The 24,393-nt window shown below is 40.7% G+C and overlaps 1 protein-coding gene across 2 annotated transcripts in view; it reads left to right on the top strand.

Moving 5' to 3' along the window:
* Positions 1 to 326: 326 nt before the first annotated feature.
* The window catches only part of BAK1 (BCL2 antagonist/killer 1), a 37,119-nt gene continuing 13,052 nt past the window's right edge, over positions 327 to 24,393 (top strand). Inside the window, exons 1-2 of one of the 2 annotated variants that reach the window (XM_081947273.1) lie at positions 327 to 527; positions 13,719 to 13,835. In XM_081947273.1, the coding sequence (XP_081803399.1) occupies positions 13,754 to 13,835 (82 nt within the window). In that variant the 5' untranslated portion in view covers positions 327 to 527; positions 13,719 to 13,753. Of the gene's footprint in view, positions 528 to 727; positions 968 to 13,718; positions 13,836 to 24,393 lie in introns of those variants that run through there. The other variant, XM_081947274.1, reaches the window with a different exon arrangement.

Raw genomic sequence — 24,393 nt, 5'->3', positions numbered from 1 at the left:
TAACTTGCCAGTAGTCTGACCCACGTATACGAACGTAGGCTTCCGAGCCCCCTACGCGCAGGGCAAAAGGAAGCGATTTCCCTCCCACCTCTCCACCCCAGATTTTCCTGCACAGCATACAGCAGCTACGAAGGACATGACCTCTAGAGGAGGGGTCTCCAACCTTGGCAATTTTAAGACTTGGGGACTTCAACTCCCAGAGTTCCTCAGCCAGCAAAGTCGGCTGAGGCACTCTGGGAATTGAAGTCCACAAGTCTTAAAAGTTGCCAAGGTTGGAGACCCCTCCTCTAGAGGGCGCTGCATAAAGTCCCGTTGCTTTCACCTGGTTTGCATCTATGATGATTATTATTATCATTGGACTTCATCCTTCCTTTCGGAGCAAAGGCTGTCTGGCTTTCTCCTGCCCTGCAGCGCAAGACCGCGGGCGGCGGAGAACGACAGCGGTGCAAGAGCTGAGCCAACTTTGTTCTGGAAAAGCCGGCTGGGTGGAAAGGGCGCGGCCGCCGCCACCGATCCCTAGGAGCGCGGTGAGTTGCCGCGGCCGGGAAAGGCGGGGAATCCGCGCGAAGGCGGGTCCTGGCGTCGTGGGATGCCCGAGCCGTGCATAAGCCGCGATCTTCTGCCTCTTCCCGGCCCGAGGAAAACAGGAAGAAATATCGCATCTATTTCTTGGGGGGGGGGGGGATTCGGTTCTCGTGGGTGGGTGGAGCGGGGGATGCGAGGCTCTGCTGCTGGCCACGCTTGCGCCCTGAAGCGCCGCCTGCTCGGCTGAGCAAAAGTGCGCCGCAGGCCTAAGAGGTGCTTCCGAGGAGCAGGAGGGTCAAGCAGGGAGGACCCGGGGAGAAGGACGAGCCTCCAGGCGAGAGATCGCCGAAAAACAGAACGCGGCAATCCACCTCTTTCCTCCGAGCTTCGCGGTGCATCGCTGGGGATAAAACCTTGCTCTCGCCCTTGAAAGATAGATATTGTAAGTTGGGGACTACGTGGTGGCAGTTACTCCGGATTAATAAGCTTTTAATTTGGGGCGTGAAATTTACAAGGGGTGTCCGTGCTTTCCTTAACGGACCTACGTTCATCCCCCCCCCCCTTCTTAACGATGGTACTATTAACAGTGACAAATTTCCCCAGGTGCGTTATAAATGTTCATCGGTGGTTGTTTTGACTTGCTCCTCTCTTCTTGTGCCTTATAATGTAGGGCTGCACGGAATACTTGCTGACTTTTCTCGGGAGTAACAAAAACGCAATTTAAAACGAGCCCCGGAAAGTGTAAGGCTTGCTCCGATACCGTTGCGAATGGTATCCCTAACTCAAAACTTCCGTTTTAACCGGCCACAGCAAGAGGGGTTATCACAAGTATGAAGCGTACTGTTGCCAGAGTTAACATTTGTTTCACCTGAATTTAAAAAGTAATAATAATAAGGGTTTGTCACAACAGGAAGCCTATGAGACGGGACCTTATTGGGTTGCATGAACCTAGCCCGTTTGATTTTAACTTAAGATGCATTGTGCTTTGCAATTCATGCGTTTGCATGGAGTTGGTTAGTAGATAGTTTAATTGTAATTTAATTGGTCAAAATCTAACTTATGATATGGCTTTAGAATATTGTTTTCCAATTTTGGCAACTTCCAGATCTATGCACTTCAACTCTCAGAATTGTCAGCAGTAGACCTACTGCTTGGGGAATTCAGGGAATTCAAGTTCATATATCTGGAAGTTACCAAGGTATTTTACAGCAATATTTGCATCAGTTTATGAATGGCATTATAAGGTGGATAATTTTAGAAATATGATTTTATAATTGTTCCTTTAAAGATTAAACTATTATTAAATCTGACTGTGTTAATACTATAAATATAAGGCATCAGAAAATGAGGCTTTTCTAAACCTCCTTTACCTAACAATTAATCATTTTAATTGTTTCTCCTATACAAATACGAATACAATGAATTATTCAGGACAAAAAAAATAGCATAGGACTGGCTTTAGGTGGCTTCTACTCTAATTTGGATAGCCCAGAGATATTTGACTTTCACTTTCATAATAATTAGAAAAATATTATTAGGTTCAATCTATTAGTCACAACTCTTCCTTTTCAATTGCCAATTTAATTTTGGGATAGATGAGGAGCAGGAAGGCAAAATAAAGGAGAAAAAAAAACAAGGAATTACTTTCATACTTGTTTTTTTCTCTAAATAAGCAACAATATACAAAAGTAACAAATAGCTGCAAAATGACAAGAATGATGTGGTATAAATACTCCATGCCAGTGTAAATTAACATTGTTTTTTTTCCAGATCTTCAAGAATAAATCTTCAGTTGAGATTTATTCTTGGTGTTTTGTTATCAGTGTAGATTTATTAAGAGCAGTAGGGAAGTGGTTTGCCCTTAGTACCTTCTGAGGTTTTTGGGGGGAGGGGGGCTTCCAAGTGCCTTGGTATTCCTTGATGGCCTTATATCAAAGTAAGAACCAATCCTAGCTTAGTTTTGCTATTTACTGTGAAAGAGAATAAAGAAACAAATAGAATCGCCGACCTCCCCCCCCCCCCCAATTTAGATGCCAGTTGAATGAATTATCAAAATGACTTTTCCGTTTAATACACTTTTTAGCTCCTGTATATTTCACGATTTGAGAGAATCTGGATGAGTTCACAAAACACGCTAAGCCAAAATTAAACCACGTGGTAAAAAGAATGGGATATATAAACTCAGTCAGCTGTTGCTTATTTAATTAGCCATGGTTAAACAAATGTATTAAATTGTTTAGAGACACATTTTCCAAGCACTTGGTGGCATTTGGGCCAGTAGCAACTGGAATAATTTGTTTAACAAAATAGCCATTATGTTTGATACAATAAAGTTCAAATAGGGCTTCGTAAGAACCTGGCTCAGTGTTAGGTCAAGCTTATGTTCTCTGTAGGCTTGCTACAGGCAAACCAAGTGTGATGTGTGATAAATGATTTACTGTGATAAAAGGTGAGAGAAGTGCAGTACAAGAAGTTAACACGGAAGGCTCTTAAATTATTTTGTGTGGGGAAGGCCCAATGGATTGTTTACTCTAAGAAAGCAAGAGGAGTCTTGTATTATTTGCACTGAGGTTATCACTGCCCATAACTACCGAGAGCTGTAAAAATAAGCAAAGATTATTCACAAGGTTGGCAACTGCATATGAGGAACATAATAGAGCAGTGATGGCTAACCTTTTTGCCATTGCGTGCCAAAAGCAGGGAGACAGGGGGTGTGCGTGCATACCCACATCCATAATTCTATGTGCCCTTCCCGTGAATGCACGCAACACCCTCCTGCGCATGCGTTCAACCCCACGCTCTCCCCACGCTCTCTTTTGGGGTGCAATGGCATGATGGATCCGTTTTTCGCCCTCCCTAGGCTCCAGAGGCTTTCTAGGAGCTTGGGGAGGGTGAAAATGGCCTTCCCCACATCCCCGGAGGCCTTTGGAAGCTGGAAATGGCCCGTTGAGCAAGAAAAGTTGTAAAATGGGAGGAAATTCACTTAACAAATGTCTCACTTAACAACAGAAATTTTGGGCTCAATTGTGGTTGTAAGTCGAGGATTTCCTGTATTAATTTGCTAATTGTGTTCATAGACTTGGTGATGCATCATTTCGTTTGTGCTTGGCAGTTACGGTTATTGTTGAACCTAGTTCTCTAGCAGCAGGACGGATTGCTGTCTTGTGTAAAACTGAACCAGGAAAATTAAAGGGGAGAGGGAGGAAAAGGACTGCAAGAGAAAGCAGTGAAAGAAAAAGTGGTGATTGAAAGCAGCTTGTCTTTTGTTGTATTACAATGGAATATGGGAGCAGGGAATTGAAGGAAGAAAAGAATAAGGTACCATAATTTGCTTGAGATGTCTTTTTATTGGAAACAGCTCTGAGTATTATAGGTATTTCATTAAAGCTGACCAACATTTTTCAAGCTTCCACACAATCCTGAAGATGATACTCCTTTCCAAGTTGCATTTATTTGAATGGGGGGAAATCTTGAAGAAATGTATTCTGGCTTTTGAATAGGAGAGAGATGTGGGATTCCCATGATCCCCTGAGCGCTTTTTCCAAATCATTTTTGTGGTTCTTCATCCAGCTCTTCCCTTCATTGACAGAGAAAAGGGATCAGATTGAAAACACAAAAGGCTATTAAACTTAGAGCAGCTTTTTGTCTTCCTCTTGCAAATTATAACTTTAATTAGAAATTGGAGAAGAATCTTATTTGCCTCTCTAGCTAAAGAGTAAATTCTATGTCCAAAAATGAGCAACAATAGACGGGATATGTGAGCCTGTCTGGCAAGAAAGTTGGCAAAGAGTCTAGTGGTAACAATAGCCAATTTGGATGGTTTTAAAAGAGGACTGGACAAGTTCATAGAGGATTTGGCTGTTAGCAGGTAGGAATTTTGATGGTTGCTTATCATTAAATGAAGGCAGAGAGTTGGTCTGAGGGATCACTTCTATCCCCTCATTTCTGTCTATTTCTCAAAGTCTGATAGAGCAGGCATATTTCATGTCCCATCCATTAATCAATGTCTTGTAAACAGGATCTATGACAATTCGCTACAGCCAGCTCACCATGGGCAACTCACCTCACCAACTTGCCGCGACCAAGTCGCAGCAGAACAGGTGCTATACTAATATCAAAGAAATGGTGGAATAGAATAATTAAATAAAGGATGCAGAATGAAATGCGAATGACAAAAATTTAAATATATATTAAAAATAATTAATTTGAATTGTCTAATTGTCCCCGCGGTGAGTTGTTCTGCAGCTTGGTGAGTTGGTTGTGGCGAGTTGTCCCATTCTGTTATAAGTATGCCTTCTCTGTTACAGTATCTCGTCTATAGAGTAGGTCTTTGATATTCAAAGTACCTTATTTTTTGGAGTATAAGACACACTTCTCCCCACTAAAAGAGGGTGAAAATTTGGCTGTCTTATACACTGAATGTAGCCGCACCCATCCACTGCCCCCCACTCTTCGGCCTCCACCTGTCCTCTCAATCGGAACTTTTGGATCTTTTGGAGGCTGCAAACTCAGCCTCTCAAGCAGAGATTTAGGAGAGTGAAAAAGCAAGCCGCAGAGGCCAAAATGGCAAGCCAGAAGAGCTGTTGCCTTGTTGGACCAGTTCCGCGCTTCGCCTGCTGTACTCACTGGAGTGTCTTGCAACGATCAGCTGCATTTTTGAAGTTGCGTATCTGCCCCAATGAGTATCGTAGTGAGTGCGTGCGTGAACGCATAACCAGCGAACCTGTTGCTAAAGTTCACCTCTGGGAACAACTGATTGGAGGTATTCTGGGAGGCCGATCAACCCACCAATCAGCTGCTCGTGCTAAATCAGGCTAATGTGACCAGGCTGTTTGCGAAGGACGCTAGCCTGATGAATACCGATCGATGCAGGTAGGCAGAGGCAGAAGTTTTTTTTTTCTTATTTTCCTCCCCCAAAACTAAGGTGCGTCTTATACTCCGGAACATCTCTGAAAAATATGGTACTCCTTTGAAAATCTGTTGTGCCCCCCCCCCTCCAGTCATCAGCAACATGCCTTAAATGCAGTTTGCTGGGAACCAATAAAAGAAGATACCACACTAGTCCAGACTTGCAAGTTTCCCAATTGGAAACTAATTGGACACTATGTTAGTTAGAATGCTGGACTACATGATGATCTTATGTCATCTAAAGTATTGAAATATTCACTTTCTGAATAAACACATCAGGGTTATTATATCTATGCCCAAGCAGTATCAAAGCATATACTGATTATATTATTTCTTTCCTTTAAAATCTTAAGATTTTTTAAAGCAGTTCATTAGCAATAATTTCAAATATTGTGTCATTTAGTTTGCCATATGGGTGGTAGACTAGGCACAAATTATATCTTTGGTTTATGCCTTTCCAGCATACTCAAGTTCTAACATTAATTCAGTCTTGGGAGGGGGGGACAATAGTGGTTAGGGGGGAAAATAACAACCAGAGTGTAGGAAATAATCTCTACATAAGACAAAGAGGCAGAACATCAGGGCTTCCATCAGCCAGAATTTTTGAATGGGCAGGGGCTGTGAAGAAAATAATACATTTTATATTATATTCACTTGCCATTGCCTTCAGACAACAAGCTATATTATCCAGGATTGACAGTTTTTTCCCCAATAGCAACTCTGTGCAAATAAAGAGAAAAAGGAACAGCTAAATGAATTATGTATCTGTAAATGAATTATCAAGTAAACAGTCAGTAGAGGAAAAATGGGCATACTCAGCCCTGGCATAATGTGGTAAATCATGCTACACAAATTACCTTCCTAGTGCAACCCAATATTATTTTGAATAAAACCTTTGAGGAAACTTAAAGATCTAGAATTCTGTGAAATTCCTTGGCAACATTGGTCTCACTGACATAACTTGATGCAGTGGTAATTCATCAGTTGCCATTATTAATGGCTTTAGTTTTTCATTTCAGTGATGTATGAAGGGCTCAATGGAGTCTCCGTGGTGATTTTGAACAATTGTATCATTGTACAAAATTAGCTGCCAACATGCATGACATCTTTCCACCAAATAAATAATGAAATAGGAATAACATTTGAAAAAATGTTTTCACACACACACACACACACACACACACAGCTAGACATAATCTAAGTGGGCTAATTCTCATGGTGTTTCCTATTCTTTTCTAAGTGTGGCAAAGAATTCCGTCATATAAGTATAAAATAGACTCAGCAGATTATTTCATTACTGCCAGTACCATAATTTGTTACTGAGTGCCCTCATAGACGATGATATATGTCTTTTCCCATTTATCCATCTGTTAATTATTCTGAACAAAAATACGGATTATTGTGGCATTTCAAGGACTCAGAAATTTATTCAAGTAAGGGGAAGAAAATGTTCTGGCTTAAGACTAAACCCTTATTTACTTAGAATTTAAGATCCCATTGCAGATATTAGTTATTTCTTTACACAAAGGTTCTCAAACGGTAGTTGACCAGAGTCCCAAGCAATTTACAGAAGGGATTGCAATAGGCTTCAGGTATGGGTTTCAGGCTTGGATCATGAGTGATACTAATCAGTTGTCCACCTGCTTACATTTCTTAGTAGAGGTACAAGGCTTCTGTGTGTCAAGATCCTTAAATAACAGCATGATAATCTGAAAGGAATATTGGTATATTGTTGTGTTTATTTGATTTAGAAAATGTTTACATTTAGGCATTGAAATCTGTTCTGTTGAAAAAAAGTTGATAAGGTTTTTGTAATTTGATTTTATTGAAACCTAATGTATTTGTGGATAGAATTGGATTGACCCCATTGAGATGGACCAGTCTCTCATTTCTGCATACTTTAATAATACTTGATATCAGTTGATCATGTGACAAACTATTGCCACATATTGGAAATCCACTAGATGTCTTAAAACTAAATACATGGCCCCAGCATCTCTGTGAATGTGTTAGTGTTGTATATATCTGAAGTTTAAGTTTGAAAAAGCACCTTTGGGACAACCTTGACCTGGATGACTGAGAATCTCCTTAGAAAACTGTATGTAGTATATTTCTTGCCAAATCCTAGCCCAGCGATGGCGAACCTTTTTTGGCTCGCGTGCCATAAGTGGGGGGAGCGCAGGGGGGTCGTGTGCAGGAGTGCCACACCCATAATGCAATGTGCGACCCCCCCAGTGTGCATGCCGTACTACAGGCGCGACACCCCCCCCATTTTTGCATGCTTTTTTCGCCCTCCCCTGCCTCCAGAGGCTTTATAGGAGCATGGGGAGGGCGAAAACAGCCTCCCCTGTCCCCCAGGAAGCCCTCCGGAGGCTTCAGGGACCTTCAGGAGGCTTCCCTGAAGCCTCCGAAACAGTCAAAACAACCCTCCGAGCAAACCGGAAGTCATTTCCGGTTTGCTCCAAGGGTCGTTTGAGAGCTCCGAAGGCTTCAGGGACCTTCAGGAGGCTTCCCTGAAGCCTTGGGAGCACTCAAAACAACCCTCCGAGCAAACAGGAAGTGACTTCTGGTTTGCCTGTAGGGCTGGTTTTTTGTGCTCCGGAGGCTTCAGGGAAGCTCATGAAGCCTCCGGAGGGCCTCCGGGGGGGCGGGGGGAGGCTCTTTTCTCCCTCTCCAGTCTCTTATAAAGCCTCTGGAGCCTGGGGAGGGCGAAAAATGGCTTTTAAAAAGGGTGAACTCAGCTGGCCAGTGCAAGCATGCGTGCTGGCCAGCTGACAGGGCAGCGCCTTGCGTGCCCTGACAAATGGCTCCGTGTGCTACCTGTGGCACGCATGCCATAGGTTCACCATCACTGCCCTAGCCCAATGAAATAATGCCTTTTATCCATGGGGAATGGAGTTCCCATACAACCATATATGATTTATCATGTTAGAGGGTCACATTATCTCAGAATTTGAAGACTACCACCTCCTTTAACGATAAGGCATATTAGAAGGAAATGAATCATTATATTTTCCCTACTCCTACAGAGGCATTGGTATTTTATCATATTCACGTGCCTATGGAGAAGGCAAGACTCCCTGGATTTCATCTAAAAGCTAGACCCCAACAACCAGATGACATTATAGCAACCACAAGACTATTTAGGTGATTATGCTGCACAAAGAACTTCAACATCAACCTGTCTTTTATTGTAAAGGCTCCCTGGAGACTTAACATTGTATTAAGCAATCCACACAGGACATATTAAAATCTTCTATTCCTCCAAGTATCAAATTCTTCCATCAATAAATTAATTGTTAAAATGGATTGTTATAGATTATTAAAATGTATTTCGGGTGTATTGGGCTCTCCGAAGAATATATTTTAAAAGATGGACATCAGATTTTCTATTTTGGAAGTGCAGTATAAAATGTTTGAGGATTCACCGACCCATATGATATGGTCATGGTTATATATTTTTGGAATAGTGTGCTAATATGTATAAGTAAATTTATAGGAAACTCTCTAAATGTTAAGTATGTTAATATGAGGTTGAACGATTTACCAAAATGTTGGAATCTTTACATCAGGAATTGTGGGTGTATCAAATGGGTGAGCTAGAAGAATCATATTGAGAAATTTGAAAAGTGATACTTAAAATGTTAAGCAGTGTTTGTCAAATACATGATCTCTCTAGTTTGAAAAAGGCAGTATATTTTACTAATCAGAAGGTGCTGCAATATTTGTTATTATGATAGATCTATTTTGTAATATATATGATAGCAGTATATTTATTATTATAAATACTTATAAGGAATGTTTTTATCTTTTCTGTTTCTTAGTTTGTCTGGCGTTGTATTTTTTCTAGCTTTCTTTTGGTTCAGTCTCTGTTTAAAATAGAAAAAGTTTAAAAAACATTTTCATCCTGCATGTTAGAAATGTAAAATAAATCTATGAAGGTACAAGCAAATTCAGGGCCTCTAACAGCTGATTGACTGATATATCGACATTTTGAGTCCCAGGCACCACAGGTGTAGATGGTCTCCGTGACAATTTATCCTTAACTTGTTCTTTCACGTCTCCCAAGGATACACGGGTTGCCTTTGTTCATCCACCTTACTCCTGGTCAACCTCTTCTCTTTCCTTCCAACTAGAAAAGAGTTAATTCATCACAATGCTAGTAGTTTTCTTTTGCAGAAGAAATGAAAGAGGAACCAGAACCAGTCCCAAGTAAATAGATGCATCAGTAAGCAAAGCCAGGAATAAGCAACTGCTTATCAGTTTGTCTAAGTCATATAGGTCCTTAGTGCTAACTTTAAAACAGACCTTTGCCTCTTCTGACTTTCCAACTCCTGCAGTAGCTGCATGCAAAGAGCAGCAACTTCCTTCTGTCATGAAACCCTTTCTTTATCAAAATTATGCCTAAGGTGATTTCTTGGAAACCATTGCATGTGACAAACAATAGTGAAAACAGAAGTTGACCCAGGAAGACACGGAAGCTGATAAATTTAAACCTCATAATTTCTTACATAAGCAAGAGAAGGGGCTCTCCAAAACAATTAATAACATCTGTATTTAACTGAAATTGAGTCAGAAATTGGGCCTTGGGTCTCATTAGATTGTAAAGTGGGTTTTTTCAGGGCAGATTTATGGGATTGTGAAGGGGATTAGAACTGTTGGACTGCATTAATCAGAAATAAATAAGCAGGGCACCAAGCCAACCATTACGTTGTATACCCATTAAATGACTGAGTATATCATACTCTTCCAGAATATCATCATTTTCTTTCCCTCCTCTTTCAACAGTAGCTGTTTACTAGCCTGTCAGCCAGCCCTTCAGAGCAGCACCAGATTCTCTGCTTAGTCATATCAGCCTTAACTTCAGCTGCATATTACCTTGAGTAGATCTACATGAGTTTGAGCACATAAGCAAATAACTCCCAAACTTCTCATTCTGTTAAAAGATAAAAATGGCCATTACTTTTAAAAAGCAGTCCAGAATTGCTGAAAGAAAGGCTAAAAATGAGTGGTTTCATGCCATCTCAGATATAAACATCTCTAATTTAAGCTGGTTAAATACTTCGGCCACCTAATGAGAAGGAAGGACTCACTGGAGAAGAGCCTAATGCTGGGAAAGATTGAGGGCAAAAGTAGAAAGGGACGACAGGGAATGAGGTGGCAGGATGGTGTCACCGAAGCAGTAGGAGTGAGCTTAAATGGACTCCAGAGGATGGTAGAGGACAGAAAGGCCTGGAAGAACATTGTCCATGGGGTCGTGATGGGTTGGACACGACTTCACAACTAACAGCAATACATTTAAGCTGGAGTTGGGAGAAAGCAGGTATCAGAATTGGGACCATGGCGGGAGTTCCGGTGCCGGCGGCGGCGGCGGGCAGCTCTTTGCCCGCTCCGGCTCCCCGGTGGGCTTCCCCACTCCTTGGGGGGCACAGGACACCCCGCAGAGGGGTCCTGCCGGAGGGGCGGCATCGCAGAGGACTCCTGCAGCGGCGGCGGCCGGCAGGAGGTCTCTCACGCGCCCAAGGCACCGGGGAGCAAGCTCGGAGGGCGCTTCGCGTTCCTACGCCTCGCGCCTCGCTATAAGCCGACTGGAGAATGCAACAATTGAAGGAAGCAGCTGCAGTGCGGTGAGGTTGCTTCTCTCTTCATCCCTTATTCTGCATGAAGATTTACTCAGCCTTTTAAAACTTTAAAATAACTTTCGGAGCATTTTGGAGGTGCGGCTGGAGGGAGGGGGGTTTCCCCCCCCCCTTGGACAAGCGGCGAGGAACAATTTTGCTCTCAGCCCCCGGGGAAGGAGGAGGGGGGAGAGCCAACGAATGAAGCCTCACTTAGGCTGAGATGATTTTCTTTTCAATTTAATCCTACATATTACAATGATTTGAGGACTTTTGGAACTTTTTAAAACTCTGTTATGCCTCTGTGCCCAAAACTGGCAGGGCAAGATGGCACACTTCCGTTGTCTTTATGAACTCTGAAACCTGACTCCACCTTTAAAATTCAGGCTTCCGGTCTTTGTCTCCGTGTCTCCCAGAGGAATCTCTTGTGGATTGGTATTTTTTAAACCTTCTAGGGGAAATTTTCTATCTATTGCCAGACTTATTGGAGAGACTCTCTTCTGCCTGGTTCTTCTGCTCCCGGATTCACCTGGCTACCCTTCTTTTCTAACTGTTTACTTCATATTTGGATTGAACTTCTAACGTTATAAAGGATGGCATCCAAGAGACCCCCTCCTGGAAAACCTGGCTTGGCCACTTCTGCTCCAACATCCGCAACATCCAGTCCAGCCACACAGTCAAAGATAACAGAACTGATGCAACATAAGACTACAGAGATGGACTTTCAACAAATGCTTCAACAAATTTTACAGGGCCAGGAGGAAATCAAGAAACAGCTAAGGGAAATGAAAGATGAAATTAAAGAAAATCAAGCCCAAATATATAAGAACTCACAAAGACTGAATCTTGTGGAAGGGGGGGGTGGAGGAGGTGAGGGGGGGGGTAGAAGCTGTGCAGAAAGGGAACAAAGATCTTGACATCCAACAGATGAAAATAGAATTTGAGAGAATGTCCTATTACCTTAGATTTCAAAATGTTATAGAAGAAGATGGGGAAAACATAAGGGACATCATGATAAACATCCTGGCTGACTACACACATAAAGAAAAACAACAGATGGGGTGGGATATAGACCTGGTTTATAGAGTGAACTCAGCTTATGCTAGAACTCACAATGTACCCAGGGAGGTTCACATTAAATTTCTTAGAAAAAGCACAAGAGATGAAATTCTGGGTGTACAAAGGGGGCAAGCATTGACATACCATGATATGGAGATAACCATTCTGAAGCAGATCCCTAAGAAGATTAGAGAAAAAAGGAAGAATTATTCGCAATTAGCGAATAAATTATACCAGAAAGGGGTGTGGTTTAGATGGTTGATGCCTGAAGGTATGCTGATATTCTGGGAGGAGACAAGAATTGGAATCAATTCACCCATAGAGGCGCAGGCCTTTATGGAAAAAAACAGAACACTCCTAGAAAAAACACGAGACACTACAGCGGACACGCAGGACATGGGAGGGGCCAGAGCTCTGCCAGTGGAGGGAGATGGGGCAATAGCAAGAAGACTCAGATCACAAAAATAAACAAGAAAATCATATTATTATAAACTGACCGAAAGTGATAATGGAATTATATCTGGATTTTATATTGTAATGTCTAATCTGATTGAATTTAGTAACATAACTAATATGCTGATTGTAATCAATTATATACCAATGCATTATATATAAATGTATACTAAGAGTATGGAGAGAGGGGCGCCTGTCACACTTTGCAACTGCCATAATTTGTATACCTGTCCATTTACCCTTTTCCCTATAAATGTTGAAAAACCAATAAAAAATTTTGTCAAGAAGAATTGGGACCATGGCTCATCTATTCTTTAGAGGCCAAGAAAACTAAGAATTGTACTATGTTTAATTTAATAATAAGCACTTATAGGAAAAGAAATCTTTTGCTTTACAGCAAGCATAATTGGAACCATCAAAGAGATAAAAGACTTTCTCAAATCTGGAATTATTGAGTTTATCAGACCTGAACACCCTAATTTTACAAAAACAACACCCTGCATGGAATTACCTCTTTTTAAAGACACTATAATTCTTAGGTTCTTGGTTAGGATTTGGAAGTATTACATTTTAATAATAAGTCTTATGTTTTATACAAATCCTAATGTACAAGTATGTGACTAAATCTATTTATAAATGTTTCTCTTATTGCTGTGCAACTTCATCAGATATTGACATATTTATTTATGATATCAATTTGCCAATCTCAGAATTGAAGGAATGGGTATTACATATATAGGTATATTTTATTTATCTGTAGATGTCCAACACTGCCTCAGCAATTATTTTATTATTTTTCCTTTTATTATTTTTATTTCTTTTATATGGTGTTTTTGTATCCTTATAAGCTGCCTTGAATCTCCATGTGAGAGTAGGAGGAAATATACATTTTCTACATGAATGAATCAATTCAAACCATTGTAAGTTTTTTAAGCAGCTCTCATTTCCAGTCTGCTTTTCAGGAGCTGTTTTGCTGTATATCTATGAGAACAATTGAAATGAGTGTGTCAAAAATTAAGTTAAGGAAGTTAAGGATCAATGTTTGGGGGGAAGGATTGCTTTTCAAAGAAAGTGAGGTAGACGTTTGAGTGATGAAAGCGAACGGGCTTGTGATCCTGGAACATTTATAAGGACTATTTTGTCTGTCTTTTTCAGATTAATTCGGTTCTACCAAAGCACATACCACCAACATGGCCTCAAGGAATGGCAGCAACTCAGCAGACAGGAGAAGAACAGGAGAAAGGCGCAGATCATCTCAAGAAACAACATCAGGTAAACATGGCTGCAGCTCTTCCATTGACTTTGATGATGAATAACCAATTGGCAATCTTCTTAAGCATGGCAGTAGCAATGGCTTCTGCTAAGAATATAGCTTTATCACATTTCAATGCTTTTTGTAGGAATTTATGTAGAGAGATCAGATCAGAACAACAAATGGATCATGGCATAGGGTACATCAAACACATCTCCCGATGCCAGCTCAGAAGCACCAGGGTTTAAACAGAAGGTGGATTACCATACAGGAAGGGGAGAAACCCTTCACTTATTGCAGTAAATTATACTAAATAATATACTAAGAGTTACAATCCTCATCTGTTTTCCAATGTGCCCCATCCTAAACATAAAACCTAATTAATACCTAATATTGATAATGCCCCTGGATTTTGGGGGGGGGGGGTTCTAATTTGGAGCAAGCTTGTTTAGGATTTTTGAATTCAGATTTTGAGCACACATGTTTAGGGCTTTCTGTCTTTCTTTCTTTCTTTGAATTAATAAGTGTGCTGTGACTGCTTTTCCTATTATTTAATTCTCAAATTCAAAAAAAACTACATCCAAACCTTTTGCTTAAGTGGAGAAAGCACTTTCCTCTCTCTTTTTGCTTCTTTTTGCTTACTCCGACAAGTAAAGTTTCCAGCAATGGAGTCCAAGAATTTGTTGCATCTCTGGCTGCTGGTAGAGTTGGATTGACAGCACATATCAGGATAATTGATATCCCCTCCATCCCCCATTATCGCTGTTACATGTCTCTTTGAAAGCCTTGGTGTCAGAAAAGTCTCGTCCATGTCTTCTGCCTGCCGGGTGACCAATAATAAACATCCCTATTATTTGGAGGGCACCAAAGTATGTAATCAAGCCATTGTAAAGTGACTAACTATATATATAATCAGTATTGCTTTTGTATCAAGGAGATAAAGGGGAGTACTATATAAGTAATCATCAGGTTGAAATAATTCTTCATGTTTTATTGGTGGCTGTCACTTTATAACAATTTTTGTTGGACATGATAAGCAGCTATAAGGGGAGAAAATTCCACTGAGGTTTCATTCAGTTACCAGCTTTTGATATATGGGAACCATAAAATGACATCTGCATCAGCTCTTGATAATGTGGAGTTGTTGATGTCATGGTAGGCATAATCTATGTGTAGTATTTTATGATTGTGCCCAAGAATTTATTGGCACCTTTTTCTTTCCCAGAAAAAAAAATCCTTTTTCTATATTCTGATATGAAGGAAAAATGAATAAGTATCTGGTGTAATTTACTCATTTGACAAGCCTGCTCCCAAGGAAAGGGTTTCAAAATTATTATTGGAGTGTGTTCATTGTATAGTAGATTGTTGGAAGCTAAGCTACAATTTTGAATAATTCCTTCAGCTTGGCAGTTATATTTCAGCGTCATCCACCCATATGTGCAATAGTCATTAGAAAAAATTGATCAATGTGTAAGCTCCATCTTAAAATATGTGACAGCAGGTAAATTTATTTTCTGAGGACTTTTGTTCTTATTTGTGAATGACCAAGGTATGAAAATTTTTAGATTGGGGCCAGGGATTCTGCTGGATTAGACTCTGCAGACGATTCAAGCTGTTTCCCAAAATAATTGTCAAATATTTTGTTTGGAGTGTGTTAACATCTCATTAGAGATAAACTTGTTGCAGGTTTTTATTTCCTATCCCAGGGATGCAGTTACCTAAGGCTGTGCAAATATTAAATTTAAGCATAGCTTTGTCCAGAGGTGGGTTTCACATAATTTTACTACCGGTTCGCCATACACTGAAAATGTGAGCTTGCTTCGCTCATTCGCGCACTTTCAACACATGCACGTGGCCTTACACCATGCACTTTGCTCACCCGTGCGGCTTGCACGCATGTGCGCAGCTTAAAAAACGTGGCTAAATAAGACGGTGTAGTGCTGGCAGGTTGCCACTACCAGTTCACCCGAACCAATCCGAACCGGCTGAATACCACCACTGGTTTGTCACTAACATACAAATAATACACGGGACAGTATATTGTTCAGAATCAAGTCCAAGATTACTTTGGATTATAATTTTACAGATTTCTGTTTTAGAAGAAAATTTAGTCTGCTATTATGTATTCATTAATACACTAAACCACTTGGGATTGGCATTTGCATTCATCCCACCTATTGGCAGCTCCTTAAATTTTGTGGCAGTTTATAGACTATTTGGTTCAACTTTTGCATGTGCAGATTTAATAAGGAAAAAAATTGCTTATTTTCTCAATGCAAAACTCTTAAAACTCTGGAAATTTTAAGAAACTGTAGTGCTTGCTATTAGCCTCAACCATATGGGGATAATAATCTTAAATGGATACCTGCTGTATAGATTATCTGAGATAAAATGTTAGTTACTAGGATACTTGGCTCCTATGCCACTGCATTGCCTTGAGATATGAGTTCTGCAGAATCATTTTGTATGCATTAATGCATAGAGTATGTTTTCATTGCCACAGCTTCATTTGCATCCTCTGAATCTGCACAATAAATGGCAGACAGAAATTTTATTTTAGTCATTGACCATTGAAAAAAATGTTTGGCAAAACAAGCAAAGTTAACTCATAACATCAATGACTACCAGAAATGATTTGTGAGTGAAGTCCCAAAGGTGTTTTTTCAAAAGGCAATTAGACTTCCGTTGTTTTTCCTTATATTTCCATAATTTTGCTCCATTATGTGTAAGCTTCGCTCCCAAATGTCTATGGAGATTCTCAGTCATCCAGGTCACCGTTGTCCCAAAGGTGCTTTTTCAAAAGTTCTTTTAAAAGCAAAATGTCTTCAAGGAAAAACAAACTCCAGTTGCCTTTTGAAAAAGCACCTTTGAGACAAGCATGACCTGGATGACTGAGAATCTCAAAAGACATTTGGGAGTGAAGCTTACACATAATGGAGCAAAGTTTTTAAGGAGATTTATCCTGGATACCCAACAGACATTGCAAATAAAAATTATCAGGGTGCCTCTGAAATATAGATGAAAAAGAGGTAATTACATGGCCGCAAATATCCCGGCAGAACTCACTGTACAAAAGAACACACCTGCCCGATGTGTAATTATGAATAATTCCTAATCAACGAATGACAGTGGTGTTTTCAATGACTTTGGGATCACAATGTCTTATTTACTGAATTTTTAAAAAGTAAATACACAGAATTAGTGCAAAATTAAAATCATTGCTAAGATATTGGAACTTTGAGATCAAAATTAAGAATGTGTATATGAATATGCTCTTTTTTACTTTGAAAATTTTGAATATTTAACTTTGTTTCAACTTGGATGACTGATTTTTTGAAAAAATAATTTTCCTTCTAAGATTGCCCCTATTATTTACACATTCCAACGCACCTAATACCAATATATTTGTTTATACTTTGATCTTTGTGTAAACCATTGTGTTTTTGCATCCTTAAATATCCTGGACTCCAGCCAGAGTCACTTGGTTGAGTTGGGCAGAAATTGAAATGAATGAATATCGAGCATATTTAACTTACATAGGCTTGTTCCAAAGCAGACTTAATTATATGATACGGAGCAAAATATACTGCATGAGCAGGATTTTTAGATAATGTTACATAATTTGCTCTACTTCAATTATTATTTTTATCCTTTTAAGCATTACAGGGGGGGGCGGGACAAATGACTAATTATAAAATGTAAATATACAAAAGTTTTGTTAGCAATGTGCGATGTTTTACAAAACTAGAGAATTAATTCTGGGTCTTTTGTACAAATTAGGAATCATTTTATTATATTCCAGCAAGCACATTTCTTTCCTGTTTGTGCTACAATAATCATCTCTTCCTTTAAATCCTGCTGTATGAGCTAACGTTGACCTGCTGCACATGAGATACTTATTTATCACTCCACTTATTATTAATCATTGTTTGCCTTTGAGGCAACAATTTATAGTTCAAGGAGATTAATGCAAGAAGGACTAGCAAGGAGGAAACAACCAGCTTTATTTGAATTTGTTAGTGAATTACAATACAATACAATACAATACAATACAATACAATAGCAGAGTTGGAAGGGACCTTGGAGGTCTTCTAGTCCAACCCCCTGCCTAGGCAGGAAACCCTATACCGTTTCAGACAAATGGCTATCCAACATCTTCTTTAAGACTTCCAGTATTGGGGCATTCACGACTTCTGGAGGCAACTTCTGTTCCACTGATTAATTGTTCTAACTGTCAGGAAGTTTCTCCTCAGTTCTAAGTTGCTTCTCTCCTTGATTACAGTAGAACAATTTTAAACGGTCCTATGAGGCAAGAAGAATGGGCTATTAACATCCAAACTTGAAAATCTATTTAAAAGCATGTCAAAAAAGATCCTTATATAATGCCATAAACATAGTGTGGTTCAAAATTGCATGGAGCTGTGTTTTTTTCTCTTTTTCGGAAGGTTACATCTTTATCTGACCTGGAATAGAATCCTTTAAAGATGGGGGGGGGGGGTTTGCATATTTTTTGTGCTTTTTACTTTTGTGTTTTTTAGGACTGCTGGTGACATGATGCTGGTAGAATGATGTCACGAAAGAAGAGGAGGAGGATGAAATGTTTAGATTTTCAGGCAGATTAAATAGAATAAAATCTATGCTGTCAGGTGTCCCTTTGGGTTGGGGGTGAAGGGTCTTAAGGCAGTGGAAAATAGTGTGGTCAATAATAGGCGGCCTGATTTTTTGGTAACAGAAGTTCTGTTAATAATATATGACACAAATGCAATTTTATAGCTGTTTTTAGAGGCAGTTCACTTTCCTATTCGCTTTTTTTTCAGGATTCATTTACAGTACTTGCTAAGAAATGGTAGAAATAGAAACTGTGTTCTTAGTAAACTAGGTTGCAGGGAGTAGGTAGGTAAGTGGATGTTTCCAGGTGTATTTATCCATGTGCTGGAGAAGGAAATCGCTGGCAATCTGCAGCACCTAACTTTGTTTCTGCTGGCACAGCACTTGATCAATGTAATTCTCATCAATCAGTTAAAGAGCTTTCCAAAAGGAAAAAAAAATTTTTTGCATTCTGCAAACCTCCCCAAAATGGTCCATTTTTCATGAATGAATAGCCTTGGGGGGGGGGGGGGGGGGCTTGCAGAGTGCTCCTGGGGGGGGGGGGGGACAAGCAAAAACTGGCCCGTTTTTTGTTTAAAAAATTGCATGCATAGCCTTATGGAGGCTTATAGAGTGCTGCTGGGGGCTGAGGGGCATAAAACGGCCCATTTTTTGCTCATTTCTGCCCTCCCCAGCCCCCCAGGAGCTCTCTGAAAGCCTCCATAAGATTATGCACGGCCATTTTGGTGAAGGGGTGGGGCTTCAGAAGGCAAAAAATGCTGTATTCGATGTATAAGACACGCCCAGATTTTCAGCCTCTTTTTTGAGGAAAAAAGGTGCGTCTCATACTCCGAAAACTATAGTAGTACAAAAAAAATGTTAACCGCATTACAGCTTTCTTGGGTATAATTTCTTATTCACAATACTAATTTTATTTTGCCTTTCACAATACAAATCCTACTAAGATTTATTGTAAAAATATCAAAAATCTTAGATAGCAAAAGGAAATAATGTTTTTGTAAAGACAAAAAGAGCATTGGGGATTTTTTTTCCTAATGGCTGTTGGTAATAGTGCAGTCTTGTTGGAGTGGAAAGGAGAGAAGAATGTAATTGGAGAAGGTTTGGTGAGGGGGCACAGAATATTTCATAAGATTGCAGATTGGTTGGTTAAAAAAAACTCATGCCTAACCGGAAAGTAAAGAACACGGCACTGCACTTACCACAAAATCTCATTTAAGGTTGTAGGTTATAGCTATCGTCCTTTGCAGCCCTCTGAAAATGAATGTTTTATTTTAACCTGCAGTGGCCATACATGACATAAACATTTGACGAGATGTCTTAATTGCATTTAGTATAAAGATACTAATCCTAAATCCACCTGGAAGCTGAATGTCAAATGTGCAGCCCAAACATGATAACTCAGTAATATAGTAGTATTAGTGGCACACGCAGTGTGGACAAAATTATGGCATCAACTTGCTTCTGATCTTAAATGATTTTGGGAATAACAGTAAGTACATGGTGAAGTATATAGCAAGTGGCAGGAGCGTATAGGACCTACATGAAACTTTGGTGATTTTAAATGTTGTTAGATATAAAACATAAATGATAAATATAACATAATCCAAATAAAAGTACATAGAACCTCATAATGATTCGTAAAGTCCTGTAGAAGAGGGCATTTTCAAGATCACTCCAATCTCTTTGCTACAAGACTTTGTTTGGACTCAAGAAATAAACAGAGTCAGGCTTACTTAGCTCTTGGAAGGAGGATCACAAGGAAATCCCAGACAGGAGTACAGATCACAAAAGACACTGCAATTGTGATACAAGATCCATCCCTTATTCATTGTAATATTGTACATGCAAAAAGCAACTTTCATGTGGTACCCTCTCCACATTTGTTTTGTCGTTTTGACAAATTCATCAAATTCTGCAGATGCTCCTGTCCCAAGGCTGTATAACAGGGGTGTCCAAACTTGGGAACTTTAAGACTTGTGGACTTCAACTCCCAGAATTCCCCAGCCAGCCATGCTGGCTGGGGAATTCTGGGAGTTGAAGTCCACAAGTCTTAAAGTTCCCAAGTTTGGACACTCCTGCTGTATAACATTAAATGGGGGGGGGGGAGAGAGATCATGGAAGAAGGCAGTATCAAACCATCCCTGTGCTCTTGCTGTGATTAAGAAAAATAGTATGGACATGTACCTAAAGTCGCAAGGAATTGAACTGAAGCTTACCCCAAGTGTGTGGCTGTGTGTGTGTGTGTGTGTGTGTGTGTGTGTACACATTGTGCTGGCTCCCACTTTAGCCTATGATAATGATCCTGCAGTTGGAAAGCATCTTTGTTGCTTTGGAAATTACCTTAAAATAAGTTAGTGCAATAGAAATGTCTTGCTTTTTTGTTGGGAAATGAGATGAACAAAAGTTTGCATTTCTTGGCTTCCCTTGCTAGCTGAAAAGAAAGATAATGGAGCAAAAATATTTAAAATAATGTCCATTAAGCACACACAATCATATTATCTGTTTAAATATAGGAGAACAGAGGGGAAAGTACATGGAGCCTCTCTACTGTGGCTTTGTCTTTTGAGTAGAGAGGCCACAAACTGGCAATAGGCTTAGGTCTTTTATCAAAGCAGCTAAAAATAGGGAGGCGGAGGGGCAGGCACCGTTTAGAAGAAGTAACCAATGACAAAAGGTTGATCTCTTTCTTTGCTGCCTTCTCTTCTGCATTTCTTCTCATCCAGCATATGAAACATTAATATCTGTCAGCCCTCCAAGGTAAATCAGATCAAGAAATAGGCACCACAGGGATTCTAGGAACGCTATTTTATCATTTCAGAATATATTAACAGAATCTGTACTATCTTTTTAAAGGACAACACAAAGCTATCCTGATTCTCATGTTTTCTCATACAGTTTGTCAGGGCTGAGTCATTTCACCTCTTCCCCCTTCCTTCTCAAAGCCAGAGTAAAATTTCTCCGCGAAATCTTTTTGGGTGTTTTAATGGGTTAAAAAAAAAAGAATTATGGGAGAGAGAAGTGTAGAGAGATAAGCAAACGGGGCGGGGTTGGGGGAATAATCCTATTTCCAGTTGTTTTTCTGCAGATTGCATTGTCTTCTTCCATGTTGCTGCTCTGTTAAGTGAATTCTTACTTGTGGATAGTTATATTCCAGCCTGCATGGACTATGACAGTGATGGCGAACCTTTTTTGGCTCGCGTGCCACAAGTGGGGGGAGTGCAGGGGGGTCGAGTGCAGGCGTGCCACACCCATAATGCAATGCGCGACCCCCCCAGTGCGCATGCGCGCAAAACGCGCAACCCCCCCATTTTTACATTTTTTTTTGCCCTCCCCATGCTCCAGGGGCTTTATAGGAGCCTGGGGAAGGCGAAAAGAGCCTCCCCCGACCCCCCCGGAGGCCCTCCAGAGGCTTCAGGGACTGTCCAGAGACTTCCCTGAAGCCTTCGGAGTGCTTAAAACCACCCTCTGAGCAAACCGGAAGTGACTTCCGGGTTGCTCGGAGCGTCGTTTTAAGCGCTCCGAAGGCATCAGGAAAGCCTCGGACGGTCCCTGAAGCCTTCGGAGCGCTTAAAGCCACCCTCCGAGCAAACCGGAAGTGACTTCCGGGTTGCTCGGAGGGTGGTTTTAAGCGCTCCGAAGGCATCAGGGAAGCCTCGGACGGTCCCTGAAGCCTTCGGAGCGCTTAAAACGACCCTCCAAGCAACCCGGAAGTCACTTCCGGTTTGCTCGGAGGGTGGTTTTAAGCGTTCCGAAGGCTTCAGGGACGGTCCCTGAAGCCTCCGGGGGGGCGGGGGAGGCTCTTTTCGCCCTCCCCAGGCTCCTAATAAAGCCTCTGGAGCCTGGGGAAGGCGAAAAATAGCTTTTAAAAAGGTGAAGTCAGCTGGCCAGCGCGCGCATGCGCGCTGGCTAGTTGACAGGGCAGCGCCTCGCGTGCCCTGACAAATGGCTCCGCGTGCCACTTGTGGCACGCGTGCCATAGGTTCGCCATCACGGGACTATGACAATGTGTGATGAGTATTATAGACATCTGTATCAGGCATGAAATCTTCTTACCTTCACTCCCGGTTCAGAACAGGGAGCGCTCGCGCACAGCGCTTCTGCACATGTGCAGAACCTTCTACGCATGCACAGAGTGTCCGTGATGATGTCTGGGCAAGTGGGCGGAGCCGCCACCACTACTAGTTCACGTGAACTGACAGAGGTGGCAGAATACCACCTCTGATCTGTACCTCACCTATATATAGAACTCAGCCCATAAGTGTATACTGATGGAGAAGAAGGGGGATTGGAAATTTGAGCCCAATCCCTACTTCTAGCTCCTTCAAGGCTGCCTTCCTTGAGTGAAATTTGACCATCTGATGAATTTAAAAAAAAGAAGGCTTGCTGCAGAATTGAGACTTTGGGCATTTTATCATCATAGGCTCTTAGGTGAGAGTTCTCTGCAGTTCTCCTCCTTTCTCTGAATAAAAGGCGCTCCCAGAGATGAGAACAGCCATATTCCTACTACTGTTTCATTCAGGAAAGCTATGAAGACCTGGCTTTTTAGATGGTCTTTGGGATAATGTGGTGAAGTAGCCCTTAGTATATTGTGGAAGATTAAGATACTATCATGCTTAATTTATAGAATAGAATCAAGATCATGTGAAATGTTAATACCACTTTATAATGCCTTGATAAGGCCACACTTGGAATACTGCATTCAGTTTTGGTCACCATGATGTAGAAAAGATGTGGAGAATCTAGAAAGAGTGCAGAGAAGAGCAACAAAGATGATTAGGGGACTGGAGACTAAAACATATGAAGAACGGTTGCAGGAACTAGGTATGTCTAGCTTAAGAGAAAGAAGGACTAGGGGAGACATGATAGCAGTGTTCCAATATCTCAGGGGTTGCCACAAAGAAGAGGGAGTCAAGCTATTCTCCAAGGCACCTGAGGACAGAACAAGAAGCAATGGGTGGAAACTAATCAAGGAGAGAAGCAACTTAGAACTGAGGAGAAACTTCCTGACAGTTAGAACAATTAATCAGTGGAACAGCTTGCCTCCAGAAGTTGTGAATGCTCCAACACTGGAAGTCTTTAAAAAGATGTTGGATAGCCATTTGTCTGAAATGGTATATGGTTTCCTGCCTAGGCAGGGGGTTGGACTAGAAGACCTCCAAGGTCCCTTCCAACTCTGCTATTGTATTATTGTATAATATGATTTGGGGTTTTTTTCTGTTACTTAATATATCGGTGACCAAATTACCATTCAGTTTTTACTGCTTCACCATTGCTCTTCGCTGCTGTTCCTAGGTGTCAGATATTAAGTTCTGTAAATTCATAAGTCACAGTTCTTTTTAAGAAGTTTCCTTGCTCTTTATAATATAGTTACATTGCTGTTTAGTAAAAGTAGTTCTTCCTTTGTATGTGAAGACAGCCATTCAGAATGCCATGCCTCACCTGTTGTAACTCTTTGCTGAGATTAAAAAACAAAACTGGATAAGAAAGGCAATGGAAAAGCTCCCCCCCCCTCCCATTGAGTTTGACACCCTTTTGGTGGATTGGCAACATAATGAAACAAGTCTATGGAGAATGTCAATCATCCAGGTCGTGGTTGTCCCAAAGGTGCTTTTCAAAAAGCAGCTGGACTTTCATGAACTGAAGAAGCTTCTTGGATGAGAAGCGAAACGTTTTCAAGCCAAAAAAAAAACCCAAGAAAGTTCAGTTGCCTTATGGGATAAAGAAACAAGCCGCACATTAGTTAAGACCTAGAATTTGAATTTCTTAAAAGATGAATTGTGGGTCAAACTCTGTCAATATCCTTAAGCAGAAGCTGCCTTTTTCCATCAGCATCTGCGGTATAATAGACAATGTTGCTGAACACATTTAAAGAGAATTAATTGGAAAATACTTGAACCAGGAAAATGAGATTCAAATTCTGACTTGACTATCAAGGTGAGTGATGATGTTGGCACATTATTATTAGGTGAT

The sequence above is a fragment of the Natrix helvetica genome (assembly GCF_964273705.1).
Source record: "Natrix helvetica genome assembly, chromosome: 3".
In the NCBI taxonomy this organism is placed as follows: Eukaryota; Metazoa; Chordata; class Lepidosauria; order Squamata; family Natricidae; genus Natrix; species Natrix helvetica.
The sequence above is the reverse complement of the archived record's forward strand: the minus strand, read 5'-3'. Positions and strand labels throughout refer to the sequence as shown.